The 16,417-nt window shown below is 34.0% G+C and overlaps 2 protein-coding genes and 1 long non-coding RNA gene across 3 annotated transcripts; all 3 read right to left on the bottom strand.

Annotated features, from left to right (window-relative positions):
• Window positions 1-67: 67 nt before the first annotated feature.
• emb (exportin-1 emb) lies at window positions 68-13,030 on the bottom strand. The gene is made up of 6 exons (XM_069042503.1): window positions 12,874-13,030; window positions 10,564-12,586; window positions 10,327-10,503; window positions 1,864-2,154; window positions 1,198-1,806; window positions 68-1,145 (listed from the first exon to the last, which is right to left on the bottom strand). The coding sequence occupies exons 2-6, from the start codon at window positions 12,511-12,513 to the stop codon at window positions 999-1,001; spliced, it is 3,174 nt and encodes a 1,057-aa protein (XP_068898604.1). The 5' UTR covers window positions 12,514-12,586; window positions 12,874-13,030; the 3' UTR covers window positions 68-998.
• LOC138126735 (uncharacterized) lies at window positions 9,901-10,319 on the bottom strand. The gene is made up of 2 exons (XR_011157938.1): window positions 10,070-10,319; window positions 9,901-9,958 (listed from the first exon to the last, which is right to left on the bottom strand). It is a non-coding gene; the product is annotated as an uncharacterized lncRNA (long non-coding RNA).
• Window positions 13,031-14,530: 1,500 nt separating the features above from the next.
• LOC138126279 (ankyrin repeat domain-containing protein 27-like) lies at window positions 14,531-16,318 on the bottom strand. The gene is made up of 6 exons (XM_069041999.1): window positions 16,182-16,318; window positions 15,633-15,827; window positions 15,411-15,576; window positions 15,225-15,354; window positions 14,897-15,047; window positions 14,531-14,846 (listed from the first exon to the last, which is right to left on the bottom strand). The coding sequence occupies exons 1-6, from the start codon at window positions 16,202-16,204 to the stop codon at window positions 14,618-14,620; spliced, it is 894 nt and encodes a 297-aa protein (XP_068898100.1). The 5' UTR covers window positions 16,205-16,318; the 3' UTR covers window positions 14,531-14,617.
• Window positions 16,319-16,417: the final 99 nt, after the last annotated feature.

The raw sequence follows: 16,417 nt of genomic DNA, 5'->3' as shown, positions 1-16,417 counted from the left end.
GAAATTTTATTGTTGGCGATAACTGGTCGAAAAGTGCCACAGGTGACTGTTAAAATAAAATACTGTCAATATTTCAGTTTTGTGTATTTTATTACTGAAATTGATCACAAATTATTAACAACTACACACTACAGGTTCATTGTACCACGTGATTGATGGTACAGTGTTATATATAGACTAAAATGGATTCACAAAGCAACTCGAAAAGCATTTATACAAAACGCAACTAATTTCTAATACAATAATGTAAACTGTAGTATTTTTGACATACTGTTACAAAAAGAAAAATAAATAAATTTGGCAAATTTGCTTAAAAACAAACATACCACAACCCAGAAATTGGCTTCATTATGTACAGCAGTCTAGATATAAAAAAGTGATCGAGCGCGAACAAATCATGCGTAATAAATGCAAACAACTGAAATGTCTAATTCTTTTTTATAATATATACTTTTTTATACACAAGTTTTGTTATAAAAATGTACAAACTTTTTCATCTATCAAATTCGAATTATTAGATCAATGTATGCGTGTATCTTGCTTTAATTGAAACAATAAGTACTAAACAATTCAAGTAATATTTTAACATTTGAACCGATAGTGAATAAACGCGATACTCGTCTAAACAATCAAAAAGCCAATCATCCATTCGCAAAACAAAAAAAAAAACGATGACATTCAACCTAAACGTACAGTAACTTACATTCAGTAAACGATCCTTGTGCCAACAATTACAAGATTTTCGTTTAAAAAAGACCATGCTAAATAATCAACGTTAGAAAGAAAAATCAAATCAACTTTGCTTAAAATTATATTGTGTATAAAAAAAACCTAACAGAAAGCAACTTCCAATATTTTAACTCGCACAAAACACGTTTTCGCTAGTAGACTGCACGAAGATGCAATCATATTTATGAATGATACAAATACAAAAATATCGTTCTAAATTATAAGATTTAGATTATTAGTTTACAATATTTTCTCTACAAGTTAGACTGCTAATCTTGCATCTCTTCGGGAACCTCGTGAGGATTTAGAATACCAGGTACGGAGAGCTGGATTCGACGTTTTTCAGCTTGCGCCGCTTGCAGCGTCTTCTCGCGTTCGTCCAAGAACAAGTCTGAATCATCTTCACCTGTGTACTCCTGCGGACAAGACAAATTATCCAAACTCGCGATTTCGTCGACTCTCGCTTACCCTAATTTGTACGAGGAAGTCTCTGAGATGTTCCTTGAAGGCTGGTATATCTTGATCTAAATTGAACATCCCCTGCACCGTTATCTTGATTTGGTTGTCCGTCAAATGAGGGAAAGCAGATCTCAACAGCGTCGCTGTGAATTCCTGAATGTAAAGAACGTTGTTGGGGGTTGGTCCTAACTGACAGTTCACTCTTCCGGCTTCGACCAGCGAAAAAATGTACGCCAGTATTGTCGCGTGCATCGACAGTCCCGCCGTGTGTGACGTGTCTGTCACCACCGAGAATACGTGCTGGAGGATGTCGGTAAGGTATGTTTGATAAAAACTAGGAGCTGCATGTTCGAACTGTTCGACGTTCTGCAATAGCTTGAGCAAAATCTGGAGGCCCGTGTCGGCCACGTTTCTCATCGTGTGCTTGAACGCCCATATTATGCTGTCCAGGACCAGTTTGAACTGGGCAGGAGGTATGCTCAAGAAGGCGGGAAAACAGAAATTGTTGACGGCTTGCAGTAACAGGAAGAAGTTCGTTCTGTGATCGGGATACTCCTCGAAGTCCTTGTTGATCATGGCTAACGTGCATTCGAACACGGCGTCGAATATTTTTGGGACCTAACGAGAGGTACGACTTGACACAACACACCAAACAAACTGTGGTTCATCTCTTACCTCTGAAGTAATGTGCATTTCTAATTTGTTGACTATGGTCGCGATGGCACTGAGAACTTCTGGTTCTCTCGCCGAAGGTACGGCCGTTCGTTGATAGTCTAACAATACGGCATCTAAAAACGGAGGTATGAAATTTTCCAAGACCATGACGTGGTCGTGCGTCCTCGAGATCCAGTCTGATATTAATTTTAAAGTCTCTTTCTTAACCACCCTCATAGCTTTTATTAACGGCTGATTTGTTACTAGTTCGCCGTTCAGTGCGATGGCTGCGGTTATATTTTCTGACATAACCTGGAAAATTTGCAAGTGGTCACGAAAATGTGTCAGCTTCAACACACTAAATTGACCCACTGTTTGGCTAACTAACCGACTTCCGACAACAAAAACTGACTTTTACTTTCGTCAACGGTCTAATAATAAGCTCCAACAAATTGGGTGAAGTCTTCGCAAACCAAATAAAAAACAAATTATAGTAGGTACTACGTGAAACGAAGATGTAACATTTGTAGCTGACAATGAGTGATGAGAACAGAACTCGACAATACAAACAAATAAAAAAAAAAAAATAACAAAACTTCCAAGTGAACTGAAATGAACGTCCAGCCCACAGAAATTGAATTTTTTCACGATATTTTATTACTGTTGCATCCAGTGGTTAAAATAATTTGCTGCAAGAGTTTTAAAAATAAATAGCATGAATCTATTAGTTTTTATGACACCATTTACAACACTACTCACAATGGTTGTATCCATCCCACATTAAAAAAAAAACAATTTTTTTACAATGTGGGAGGAGAATTACAACTAAACTAACCCGGTAACGATGATTCAGAATTTTGTTTCAATTATTGAAGAGGACAGTAAAAACGTCAAAATTGAAACTGCGGTTGTTTTCTTTGCTAGAAGAAATAGGAAGACGTCATTAACCGATTTACTGCTGCGCAGACTCCAGCAAACATTAATTTTTTTTTTAATTGTATATTTTGCGGTCACTCAGTATTATTTGGTAATGTAATTGTACGTACAAGTCGCAAAACGTAGCTTGATACTTGGGAAATGGATGCGCAGTAAAATTGTGGGAAGTAGTGGGGAGAGACCCACAGTAAACGAAGCCGTCGGAGGATTTTCGGTCTTTCTTGCAAGTCAGATTTCTCATTCTATTTGCGCATCTCATGTACCAAGCTGCGTTTTGCGACTTGCAGTAAGGTTCAAAACTTTCCGGCCTGACCACTTTTGTCTGGTCTTTCGCTCATTAGTTAATCCTACGCAAAGAAGTATTATTGGAACAAAATTGAGCTGTCACTAAATCCTTAACAAGAAAGAAGAAAAAGCCCTTTGGAGATCTGCGTTTGGATGCTGTTTATGGGGAGTCTTCCGTTTCATATTACATTGTGATAAAATGAGAAAAATATCATTCTCTAATTAGCACGCGAGTCGTATGGAAGATTTCTCGAGAAACACATCTTAAAGAAAAAAGTATGGCCCAAAAGGCCATGGAATTAATAGTAAGATGGTAATGGCTAATGCGGATCTTACACAAACATTTGAACATGAATAAAGTCAACGCAAAGTGAGTGTTGAAATACAAACAATAAAGTTGTCTTTTACGCTTCTCCATGTAAGTCAAAACCGAAAACTTTTGAAGCTACTACGTAGACCTGCATTTATCAAATATAAGCTTCTAACCTTACGTCGTTACGAAATTCTTTATATCGTGCGGAAATTTAAATGAACACCCGATACATTCTAGTAGATATTAAGTAAAATATTGACAATTTCTCCTGTTACAGTGAAACACAATCACAATGTTAGAAATAAAGGCAACATTATTTAATTCCTAATTACGTACGCACGTTCTTCTAAAATACAGGGTTATTCTAAATTATTGTAGTCCAAGTAGGCGTAAAAACTGAATGTAAAATTTATGGTTGCCGCTCCATATAAAAAACATCAAAAATATGTGCATAAGTGAGTACACACCTTTCACACACAGGAGTTGAATTGGGTGCAAAACAACTCAATATTTTTGGATTCAATCGTTAATTAAAAAAAAAAAAATTAATAAAATTCTCATCACCACTCTTTTCACATAAAAAATGACAGTGACAGTGACAAAAATTGACAGTTCACTGAAAGCTGGAAAAATTTCATAACATGGGCATGGCCTGCTTCCACTATAATCATTTATAATAATCCTGTACTTGCACGTTCAAAATAACGGGTGTTTTTATTTTAATTTGGCGTCGAAGTAGGCGTTGAACTGTCGAATGTGAACGCACTATACAGGTTACGGATCACGGATCAGCTGTTAAATCTTACGCTTTTACACGAGTGGTGCGATCTCAATCGACTCTCCAACGCCTACTTCGACGCCAAATTAAAAAAAAACACCCTTTACTATCGTGCGTTTATTTAAATTTATCCTCAAAGTTGATGTTGGAGAGCGAATTTTCTCTAATACCCATCGAATTATTAAAAAAACATTTTTTTTGAACCGGCCTTATTTAAAGGTCGTTTGACACGATGCTAAATTTTGTAGAAAATTTGTTAGAAAATGAGAGAGACCCTCGATCAGGACCAATGAACGATCAGGATCATAGTCTGTCTTTGTCATTCCTGATCGTTCATTGGTCCTGATCGAGGGTCTCTCTCATTTTCTAAAACATTTTCATATATAATATACCAAGGGACAGATATATTGCCGGAAATTTGTTCGAGCAGTCCTCACACACGAGTGTTTGTAGCAAGAAAATTACACGAGGGCGCCAGCCCGAGGGTAATTTTGAGCGACAAACACGAGTGTTGGACTGCAAGAAAAAATTTCCGGCGATATATATCTGTCCCGAGGTATATTCGGAAGAGAATCGCCCGAAATTTTTTTTCCCTAGATCAATTATATCGGAAATTTTCCCTAGGGAAAATTTCCGCTTAATTAAATTGTGATTGGTTGCTATTCAAACAATTCGGAGTTGTGATTTGTCAATATAAATCATGTGACATTTGAGGGCGATTCTCTACAAAATTTAGCATCGTGTCAAACTAGCTTAAAGCTTGTTTGACACGATGCTAAATTTTGTAGAAAATTTGTTAGAAAATGAGAGAGACCCTCGATCAGGACCAATGAACGATCAGGATCATAGTCTGTCTTTGTCATATCCTGATCGTTCATTGGTTCTCTCTCATGTTCTAACAAATTTTCTACAAAATTTAGCATCGTGTCATACAGCCTTAAGGCTGTACGACACGATGGTAAATTTTGTAGAAAATTTGTTAGAAAATGAGAGAGACCCTCGATCAGGATCATAGTCTGTCTTTGTCATTCCTGATCGTTCATTGGTCCTGATGGAGGGTCTCTCTCATTTTCTAACAAATTTTCTACAAAATTTAGCATTGTGTCAAACTAGCTTAAAAGTAAATCTATTGAAGGTCAAAAACTTATTTCGTTGTTTTAAAGATGCATCTTCACTGAGGAAAATTCGTAATAGGGTGTCATTTTAACCAATATGGCTTACTTTTTTCTCAATTTAGCATGTTCAGGTACTATGGTAGCCATAGGCTTTCTACTACTGATTAAATAAGCCAACTGCAATACATATCACCAAAAGTGAAGTAATGGTGCGTTGAAGAAAATGTTCTTTGTGTGCAAAATCGCATAACTCAGACAACAGTTTAATTAAGATAAATCAGTCCCGATCACGATGCGTCCCAATTAACCGTATTCCAATGATAATGCAGATTATACGAACGATAAAACTATCACCAACAGGACTGGAGAAAAGCAGCAGTAAAAAGTAAAAAATACATAATAGAAGTTATAAAAATAAGAATATTTATATATTTTCTCTATTATGTTGAATAGGCAGTAAATATTTTGATTTGATTTTTTTATTCATTATTAATTAAATGCAAAGTAATTAAAATTTTCAATTTGAGATTTAGTGAAATAGGTATGTATACAAAATATGTATGTTGTTTTGGCGAAAGAAAACTTTTTTTAATAATAATAAGACTTCTTTTATGATTGTCTGCAACAACATCTGTTTTGAGCAATACATACGCACGTGTTCATTTTCATACATCAAAAGGTTTTTTTGTATAATTTCCAGCACTTGTCATTTCACTTCCTGTTGTTTACTGTGTTAATAAACAATGTTCTTGTCCATATTTGTAGAGATAAAATTTTATACCGATAATAAATTACAGCATTAAAAACAGAAGACAACGTAAGTGTTAATTGAACCCCGTAATTTCAACATTTACAAAATTATAATTAAACGGAACACAAGACATATTGCATTGAAGATGAAGGAGCGGTTTTAACCGTCTTTATACCTACAGTATGAATTAAGAAGAAAAAAAAAGGGGCGGCTATAGAAAACAAAACTTTTAAAAACGTGATATAGCTTCAATCATACAAACTCCAACAAACAGGTTGTGTGTGGTGAATCACTATTTCCTTCATTCCCATTTCGAAAATATGATTTGTTTCGAATATTTTGTTCTCGAGCCAAAATATTTTCTTTTAATAAAATTCACGTAAATGCCACAATTGACAAGTGACGGTTTTTTAACTTACAGGGCATGTTTTCAGATATTTTGTTTTTCATAACTGCCCCACGTAAATAAATAAGAATTACACTTGACGTCATTACAGTTGGTTGCAAAAAAAAAAAAAAATGAAAATTTTCTTATACCTACCTACCAAATAATTTTTTAAAATGCCATTGAATTTTGACCATAATCCTAACCTATATCTCGTAAGAAGTTTTCACACTATGGGAATATTGTAAAATTTTTCAATTTTATTCTGACAATGCTCATTTTTCTTGCAATCAACTGTACTATCTGTCCACTCCCTAGTGGCAATTGTGGCAGTTGTGTGGTGTAAGTTGTGCTCGACTACAAATCTGTCAAAGTGTCATATCAAAAACATCAAGAGACAATGTAAATAGGTACGAAATCAGAAGTATTTTCGCATAAAAGGCAACTACACCGAATTAAAGGACGTAAATTTTCCTAATGTAAATTTGGTTTTAAATATTTGTCAGTTAATTGTCTACTTGACAGTACCTAAAAAGTTTGAAAAATGTCATTGAATTATTTATTTCTAAACTGACTTACCCTCAAATAATTCTAACCTACATATTTCTAAAAGCCATTTTCAAGCTATAACAAAAATGAAAAAAAAAAAACGTGTCATTTTTTTTACATTTCCCGCTTTTTTGAATTCAGCTGTACAACCATCAAAGCTGCCAAGTATGTATACAGCATGTCCAAAAAGTCTGGAAACACCCCAATAAAATAGATACGAATTATTTTCGAGAAAAACGTAAAAACAGGTGAACTAGCGTTTTCAAAAAGCTTTCTGTTGATGGTATCTGTTTGCTGTTTTTGATGACCTTGAAAGAGTTATGATGTCATCAGAGGTTTTTTTTAAATGGCAACGTCGCATTTTTACCACTGTTTTTAACAGATCTTTTAATTGTCTACCCGTCGGTCAAAAAAATTTTCAATTTACATAAGAAATTTCCTGAGAAAACCTAATTGATTTTAGATTTTTTTGAAAAATTATGCGTTACGTTTTCATTTGGGTGTTTCCAAACTTTTTGGACACACTGTATAAAGTAGAAGGTACATACTATTATTGCGGGCAAAAAAGTGGAACATCAAATTTCTGTCAGTTTTGAAAAATTCGATGTAGTTCAAGCTTTATAGTAATTTTTTTGACACTATTCCAGCTGACAGTTTAAAAACTAATTTTTTTGTTCGACACTGTCAGAATTTGAGAATTTTCTCCTTTGTGAACGGATTTTGATAAATGTCACAACTTGTCAAAATGAAACGTCAAGCTAATTTTAAAGATTTTGAGCGATTTGTAGTCTTTAAGGGGCTCGTCGAACAAAAAAACGTTGTATTCAACTCGTTCGTGTGTAAATTGGGCTCTTTTTGGCACTCGTGGGCCTTTAAAACGCTCGTTTCACTCGCGTTTTAAACTGGCCCATTCATGCCAAAAAAAGCCCAATTTACACTTGAACTCGTTAAATAAACTACTATTATACTCCTATTTTCCTTTTCCAAATGCCCTCTTCTTTTGATAAAGATTTTGATTGGAACTTTGCATTAAAAAAAATATTCACTACGTGCTTACTTACAATCATTCCCTACAACCTACAATACTTATTGACAACGTCAATCAATTCAAAGTAGGGTTAGAATCAGGTAAGGGTTATTTCACATTAAAAGTCAAGACAATGACGTTGACGTCCCACTTTTTTTTGCTCGCAATAGTACTAAAAGCTAACTGTTTACTTTTTATTTAGTGCACACATAGGAATTCACTCGACTTCAAATAAACGGTGATAGACAGATAGTGGCAAAACTTTAGCACTTTCAATTATTCTGTTTATTACGAAACTAGTACGAACGAGCGATGTATAAATTGTAGTTGTACCTCTTTTTTATTTAATTTGGTAACTTTCAATCCATGCAATTATACACAGACTTAATACGCTGACTTCAATAAAAACTCGACACAACAATTTCCACCCCTTGTGATTGTCATCTATTTTAATCAGTTAAAAGACAAGCGAGAAACATTTTGGTATGATTACCAAAATAATGTTTTGAATAAAAATGTGAAAGAATTTTAGCTGCCGTCCATTTTCTGATAGTGACTGATCACTTACGACATTTTTTGTTTCTTATTACGCTTATTAACATTATTATTAGAGCACAAAAATATACAAACTCAATAGTATAATTTTTCAATTAAATCAAATAAGTATAAATAAATCATGTGCTTCATAAACCATAAATTCGAACAATGTTCAATGCTGAATGATGTAAAGATTTATTTTTTTCTATTTTGCACCTTTAACACAGTCAGTATAACACTCAAACGGGTATCGAAAAGGGGTTCTTTTCGATACCGGTTTCAGGAATATTTACTTAAATTTTTAATGTTGGTAGTGACTCACAGGGAGTAGTTGCTACGAGATCACTGCACTTCACGGCAATTTAAATTCAAAAGTTGCAATTGTTCGTCTAGTTACCAGTGTTACCAACCCTTTATATTTGCCAAAAATAATTTTCCTAGGGCCAGTTTATAGAAAGGGAATTAAATATTTAATTCCAATTAAATCTTAATGCCCGATTAACCCATGAACCCGAGAATTCGATTGGTTCAATCTGATCATGTGGTCAGTTAATCTCGTATTTGATTACGATTAACTTAATTTCGCTTCTGTAAACTGACCCCTAGCATTGCGTTTTGAACTTTTTTTTATGTAAAATTTAAAATAGGGGCAAAATAGAAAAAATATTGTATTACAGTCGGTTTGCTTTATAGCACTCCTCGCTGCGCTCTTCGTGTTCTAAAAAACGCGTGCGACAAAATGGTGTCTTATAAAACCCGTATAATAAATTACTATTCATCTACTTTATCCATTTCGATAAAAAAAACTATCAACACTAACACACTTTCTTTGCTAAACTAAAAACAAAGTTATTGAGAATTTACAACCTTCTAAATATGTATTTCCTACAGCTACTTGAGATGGTTTCATGTGGTAATAAATAATTGTCGCATCAAAAAAATTTATTGCGTCATTAATTGACAGTAACTATAGTGACTGAAATACTATACATATGTATTTCTAAAATTCGTGCATCAACCGATTTGTTGTATTTTATTGACAAAGCAATAAAAAGATGATAAGGACAGACCCAAATTAACAATTCTCGGAAATGAATTTTGTATATAAATTATTATCGACAAGTGTAACAGCGATAACAAAAAGCAAATGCTAGATTTAAATAGATTAAGGAAATCATGGATAATTCCGGTAAGTACTTGAACAAACATTTTTTAGGCAAATATTTAATAAAATTATTTCATCGGATGCATCATTTAATCGTATCGGCATTGCAGCAAAGCCGAATATATCAAGTGTCAGTTCGCCGCTTGATTTATCATCAAGAAATGATCGTTAGAGTGCAACGACATACAGTCGCGAGCAATGAATTTTGGTTGTCAAGGTCATTCTTTGACGTAATCGAAAATACTCCATTGTAAAACAGTCGTAAATATCATAACCTATCATCATGTTGTATGACATTAGTTGTCATTTTTGTTCTCATTTTTTTGACACTTTGTTCACATGTAATCGAAAATACTCCATTGTAAAACAGGCGTAAATATCATAACCTATCATCATGTTGTATGACATTAGTTGTCATTTTTGTTCTCATTTTTTTGACACTTTGTTCACATGGGCATAATCACGCAGGGAAATTTTTTAAATTTGTGACAATCTAACCAAATTTTGAAATGACATTGACGACCAAAATTTATTGCTCGCGACAGTACATAATTCCCGTCATATTGTTAGTCCATTAAGTCGATACCGACTTTGTCAAAAATGTTAAACCAGACAGATTTTCCCATGAAATTGAAACACTTACCTTATAAACATTAAGCATGTCCAAATATATTCTTCCCAGCTGCATCACATAGGCGTGGTTTAACGCTTTACAGGCCCTAACGTTCGTTTTTAAAATACTCGCTAATTGCTTAACAACGTCGATTTCCTTCAATATGTCGACATTTTTACTGGCTTGACTAATAATATCATCCCAAACCTTAAAAACAAAATAAAATAAATGCAACGACTTCACAAGAAGAAACCAAAAGAAACGAACCTGGTTGGGTAACAACATGTACTTCTCTATCAACGCCTCTTGCGTGGCGGTATCGACTTGAGCTGAAATCATGTAACCAACTGCTTCATAAAATGTGTGTACTTGTTGCTGCTGCAAGTCACAAATTATAGTTGAAACAGAACTTAATATATCCTCGATGAAAGGACATGATTCACCAATTTGTGTTGTTACAAAGTGTCGTCTACATTTCAAGGCAATTTTGATAAAGGTATCACAAGCCATGTCTTGGACTCCGTCGTGAGTTTCGTGCATAAATTCGAACAATTTGTTGACGACAGTCTTTAAAAATTTCCAATGGGCTCGGAGAAACCTCGGATACTGGCCAACCACGTACATGATGTTGGAGGCGATTATGGCCTTGTTATCTTTGCCCCGCTTTTGTTCGCACAGTCCCAACAGATCTTTAATCACCGTAACTAGGAAACGCTTCTCGTCTTCTTCGTGCATCGCTCCCGATATACTGCCGATGGCCCAACATAGCGTATTGAGATTTTTCCAAGACCATTCGCTCCCGTTCACTTGGTTTTGCAATTTGACAGTCATGATCCTTTCGGTGTCTGCATAATCCAGATGCGTCAGGTATACTAAGGTTTCTCTCATGTTCTTGTACAAATTTATCGAATCAGTATCTTTCATAAATTCTCTCACCACTTCTCCATTATCCGTTTCAACAACGAGCACTTCCTCCGGTTTCGCCATTCGTGAGATCATTATGTAGCGCACTTTATTCAACACTTCTTGATACAGAGCCCTTCTTGTACCGAAAAAGATCGGGGTGGCTCCAGAAAAGGGGACCTCTCGGTACAGTTCGGATGCCAGTGTGTTCCAGTATTCCAGACAGATTTTGAAAATTTCGACTTCCTCTACTTCCGATATCAAAACCAAGTATCGCAAGGCGTTCCTCAGCACCTCGACTTGACCGCCAGTTTCCGCCAGGTTGCCGTGCTCTTTCAAAAATGTACACAAGAATAACGCGAGATTTTGTATGAAGTTCTGCTCTTGATCCTGGCCGCAAGCATAAGCAGACTTGATGTCTGTCTGAAGTGGCAACATTATTTCTAATTGTGACATAGTTTGGTTAAAAAGATTAATAAACATGTCGTCGTAATTGCTGACGGTAACTCCTGCTATTTCAGTTAAACATTTGAGAGTAACGTTTCGAAACATAGGAACAGTTAGAAATTTGAAAATCAACGTGTTGATCAATTTTGTTTCGAAAATGTATCCCAGTGGAATCCAATTTAGAAACCTTAAAAGAGTTTCGAGGGTGGCGTTGACCAAAGGGGGATTTTGTGAATTTTCCAAGACGAACTGGCACAGATGAAAAATTGCCGAAAATTCAGAGCACATGGTGTCTTTCAAATGTTTAGCTTTAGTTTGTGTAATTTGCCCAGAAGAAAAATCAAATAATTCCTCACTTAATAATTTTAATATGATCATGTTGTTTTGACACAAACTTTCGTTGGTTTTACTAGCTCCCACTATGTCAGGAATGAAACTCTCCCAATTTTTAGGCCACTCTCGCTTCAAAACTTGTACTAAAATCATGTTCAATTTATTTAAATAAGTTTTGTTTGCTTCCAAGGTTTCTGAATCAGAACTCGTTTTGATTATTAGAGACACAATGTACTTCTTTATTCCTTCACACTGATTTCTCGGTAAAACTTTCCACCTCGTTTTAATGACTTGTTCGAGAATTTGAAGCGCGTAGTATTTTGTCTGTTGATTGTTTGAAAACTCCAAAATTGTGTCCACTCGAGTCCAGGCGTCTGGATGTTCCTTTAACGTTGTCAGAACTTCCTGAGCGATCCTCTGTGTCTCTCCGTTACCATCATACATGCTACCGACCACTGTATCAAGCAAATTTATGTCTAGCTTCTGGGTGAAATCAAGCAAAGCTGCAGCTGCTTGATGTCCTAGAGTTGCCATTTTTTCTTCAATTATTCTCGTTCAGACCTTCAAAAACAAACTTCCCAACCAATCATTCCATCAAATTTACGTGCTAGAACCAAAAGATTCGCTCAAGTCAACAAAAACTAACCTTCATAACAACACTTCAAAACAAACACAAAAACAACGCTTAAAATCCTGCTCTGCCAAAAACTCCACCGCTGCCCACCACGAATTTCACTTAATTTAACGTACACCCTTAAATTATTAGGATTGTAACCCCAAAATACAGGATTTTAAGTGACGATTGTTTGCATTTGACTCGTCAATTTTCATGTGAACTTCGTGCAATTTTCGACCAGGATTTTTCTGATTTTAATTAAGCTCAACGGTTTTTACCTTAAATCGTCGTTTCTGATGGATTTAACACAAAATTCAACACCACACTCACAATCGCAACCAGAAAAAGCGCAAAACCGAAAAGATGTATGTCGGTTATAATGGAAACTGTTTACGACGCGGTGGGGGTACATTAGTTTCTCCTTGTCACCGTCGAGGAGTCTCGAGGCGCCACCAGTCTCTACTCAACATGGATCTACGCAATGTTTTCAATTTTTTATTTTTTATAATTTCTAATTATTGTAAATTTCCGTAAAACATAAAAAACAAATCAGCTGGAATTAAATTCATAGCACACATGAAGTATTAAAAAATTATTATTACCTAGGTTGTAGGTACTGAAATTCTTTTGATAATTTTTATCAATTCCTTTAGACGAAAATCTTTCTAATAAATCGATGTTTAAACTTATAGTACATACTAAAAATAATCGAAATAAAGTTTTCTTTACATTTATTAGTTGCAGTAAAATGCATTTCAAGTTTAATTAGGTAAAAAAACCGCTTACCTATTGAAAAAATGTACCTACCTAAATGTTTTATTTTAGCACATCTGAAAAGATAAAAGTTAGACATATTAACTACTGAATCTTCTAAAATATAATTATATTTAAAATTTATTCACTATGAAGACTGTTCATTCTTAACAATTGCAATAGGTAGGTACTTATTTTATTAATTTTTGTAAATATTTTTCGGAATTAATTTATACCTACTTTAATTAATAATTCGTTGACAAAAAATAATGAATAAGAACTTCTCCTAATAGGATTCAAATACCTATCTATTACAGTTGAATGAGGAAACCTCCTCATTTGACGCTTTATTTCGCGTAAGAGTGCAATGTTCCAAGCGTTCTTTCCTTTACTGAAGCATTCGCTGATATGAAATAGGTATTAATAAATTGTAGGTATTAAATGCTGGTAAACTGTTGAAACAATATAGGTAGGTACAGTATCTTATTACTTCCAAAAGTAGGTATTTTGGAGTTCTGTGGAGAGTACAGCAATATTACAGAATGATTTCCAAATAGGTAGCTTTCGAGAAAGATCGACTTGCTGTAATTCTTTTTCAAAAGTAGTCTCAATTCAAAAGTAGAAAAAATAATTACGATTTTCACAAAGCCACGTTATTAAATCTTAGCTGGTGACTTGGACTGAGGTCAAAGAAGTACCTACCTAATCTAGAATTTGAATTTGCACAAAATCAGAGTGTAGCTTCAGAACTGAAATCTACAAAGTAAATACATAGATACCCACCTACCTAGGTACCTATTTAAAAGCGTCTTTCTCTCGTTCTACACTCTGAGAAAAGTTTTTTGATGTTACAAAAAAGTAAAAACTGAGCTATTTTTGAAGAACAGCTGTTATGTAGGGATTCCTACTTGATGATCCAAGAAAAATAGGTATTTCTTAATGGGTAGGTAACAATTGCCAATTAACGTTACCTATACCTACATACCTACATAGTCTTTTGATAAATTATAAATATTATTATTTCTCCCATTTCTTTTGAAAACCGTGTTTATAGATGTATTAATTAAAAAAAAAAATCAATGTTATACAAGTGCAATGAACAATAAGGCGTAAAAAATTTTTTTCTTTGTATCCGGTATGGCCTTTTTAAAATTATTTTATTTTATTCAATAAATACGTTGAGAGATTTCATATTTTTATTTTAATATGTATTATAATTCAAAACATCACAATGTTAAAATATCTTTGGTATTAAAGGAGGTAGAATGATCAGTGTAACTCGTCTTCGCTGGTAGATTGGTTGATCAATTTCAAAACTCGTTGGTTCTCTTCATCTACCAAGGTTTTGTTCACATTTTCTTCCTGAACACACGTAGTAATTTTTATGTACTGTTCCAGATCTATGCTTTTGATGATTTTTCCAGTTATTGGCTGCAGATTCTTTACATCTATCTCCATTAGTCTATTTGTTGCCGTTTCAAACGATTTAAAAATGTCGCTAAAACATTATATTGACAAAACACTCAAATGTTTAATTTTTCTACTTACCTAACAATACGGTTTTCTTCTAGTTTATTATAAAACATTTTAATGTAAAACAAATTGCTAAATATATGAACCAATTTCGACCTAATTATCACCACCATTAATACCGGTATTATATCCCGGTTGTCGATTATAGGAATCTCATTGTCTTTCTCTGAAACAACACAGTCCAATTAATAAGTATTGCATTTATTCCAAACAAAACAAATTTTCGTTTTCTGTTTAACTAGAAAAAATTCCAACTTCTCCTTTTTAAATAGCGCAACTTATGATTTTTTTAATGATGTGCAACGAAGTTTATGCTTCAATGTATCTTCGGTGTAAAACTTACCAGAATTTTGTGAGATTACAGAAACCATAGCAGTTTTAATTTCTGCAAACACCAAGTCATAGGTACTGCACAAACAATTTATTTTTTCTGCAGGACTCTTGTAATTATCAAGGACAGACAATTCAACAACCTACAAAAAATATTTCACGTATTATTAAATAAATTAATCTGTAGGTGCACATTTACGGCAGCGCAGAGAGGAATGCTGTAATTTTCATCAGCTCCGAATTGTTCAGCTGAAACTTGTACATCCGAAAAAAACTTGCACTTTTCAAAAAAATTCTTATCTTCATCTGAAAATTTCATTTTTATGTTGGGTAGTAAAATGTCGTGAATTTTATGAAACAGGATCCTAAAAAAATGTGAAATACCTACATACAAGTACTTGAAACATTTACGTTGCTTTACCAATCTAGGGCTTCATTGACTGTATTTTGATCATTTTGGAAATCTTCATTGTGGAAATTATTAAATAATTCATGAATCCTACTCACTAGCTCTGCGTAGTTATCAATATCAGGAAAATCCCATGTTTCTATTTCACTATCTATTATGTTTTTAATGTTATCATTTTGTGTTAATTTTATGAGCAAATTTTCGGCCCTAAAATTTAAATCCGCATTAACAAAACGCAATAAACTCATCAGTTAATATGGTTTATTGGTTTCGATATAACTAAATGCAATAAGTGCCTAAAATAATGTAATTTTATGCAACTTCATTTACAAGCTACCTAATTTTTGAAGAAAAAAAATATTAACATAATCTGAATCTCTATATTTTTTTAAGTTTTCTTTCTAGATCAGATATTACAATTTGTCAACAAGCTCTCAACTGTGTCACCTTCAGAATCTGATCTGCTTTGTCCAGAGAGGAATATAAAAGTAACACAAAGAATACAATGAAATTGCAGCTTGAATACAAATACATCATAACCGTATCACTCTAAATACTCACTGTTTTAAATCCTTTATGTCCATAATTGTCTTCCCGTTTTATTCACATTGTTTTATGTTTTTACTAACAGACGACCTTCGACGTTTACGTAATAACAATTTATCTGATATCTCCTTGATAACTATAGGTTCTATTCTCTATAACATTTTTTATTATACGGCTGATATAAGTACTAAATTCCTGTAGCTGCAAGCTCAATAGTAGCGAATTTTTGAAAAAGAATAAACTGTGGAATT

Source organism: Tenebrio molitor, chromosome 3, assembly GCF_963966145.1.
Source record: "Tenebrio molitor chromosome 3, icTenMoli1.1, whole genome shotgun sequence".
Lineage (NCBI taxonomy): Eukaryota > Metazoa > Arthropoda > Insecta > Coleoptera > Tenebrionidae > Tenebrio > Tenebrio molitor.
The sequence above is the reverse complement of the archived record's forward strand: the minus strand, read 5'-3'. Positions and strand labels throughout refer to the sequence as shown.

What these genes read in the sequence shown, in the direction of transcription:
- emb (XM_069042503.1), bottom strand. Translation starts at nt 12,513, where the DNA reads ATGGCAACTCTAGGACATCAAGCAGCTGCAGCTTTGCTTGATTTCACC. An exon ending in ACATGTTGTTACCCAACCAG is followed by an intron (nt 10,504 to 10,563) that starts GTTCGTTTCTTT and finishes TTTGTTTTTAAG; the next exon opens with GTTTGGGATGATATTATTAG. An exon ending in AAATGCACATTACTTCAGAG is followed by an intron (nt 1,807 to 1,863) that starts GTAAGAGATGAA and finishes ACCTCTCGTTAG; the next exon opens with GTCCCAAAAATATTCGACGC.
- LOC138126279 (XM_069041999.1), bottom strand. Translation starts at nt 16,204, where the DNA reads ATGGACATAAAGGATTTAAAACA. An exon ending in GACATAAAGGATTTAAAACA is followed by an intron (nt 15,828 to 16,181) that starts GTGAGTATTTAG and finishes TTTAAATTTTAG; the next exon opens with GGCCGAAAATTTGCTCATAA. An exon ending in TGTAATCTCACAAAATTCTG is followed by an intron (nt 15,048 to 15,224) that starts GTAAGTTTTACA and finishes GTGTTGTTTCAG; the next exon opens with AGAAAGACAATGAGATTCCT.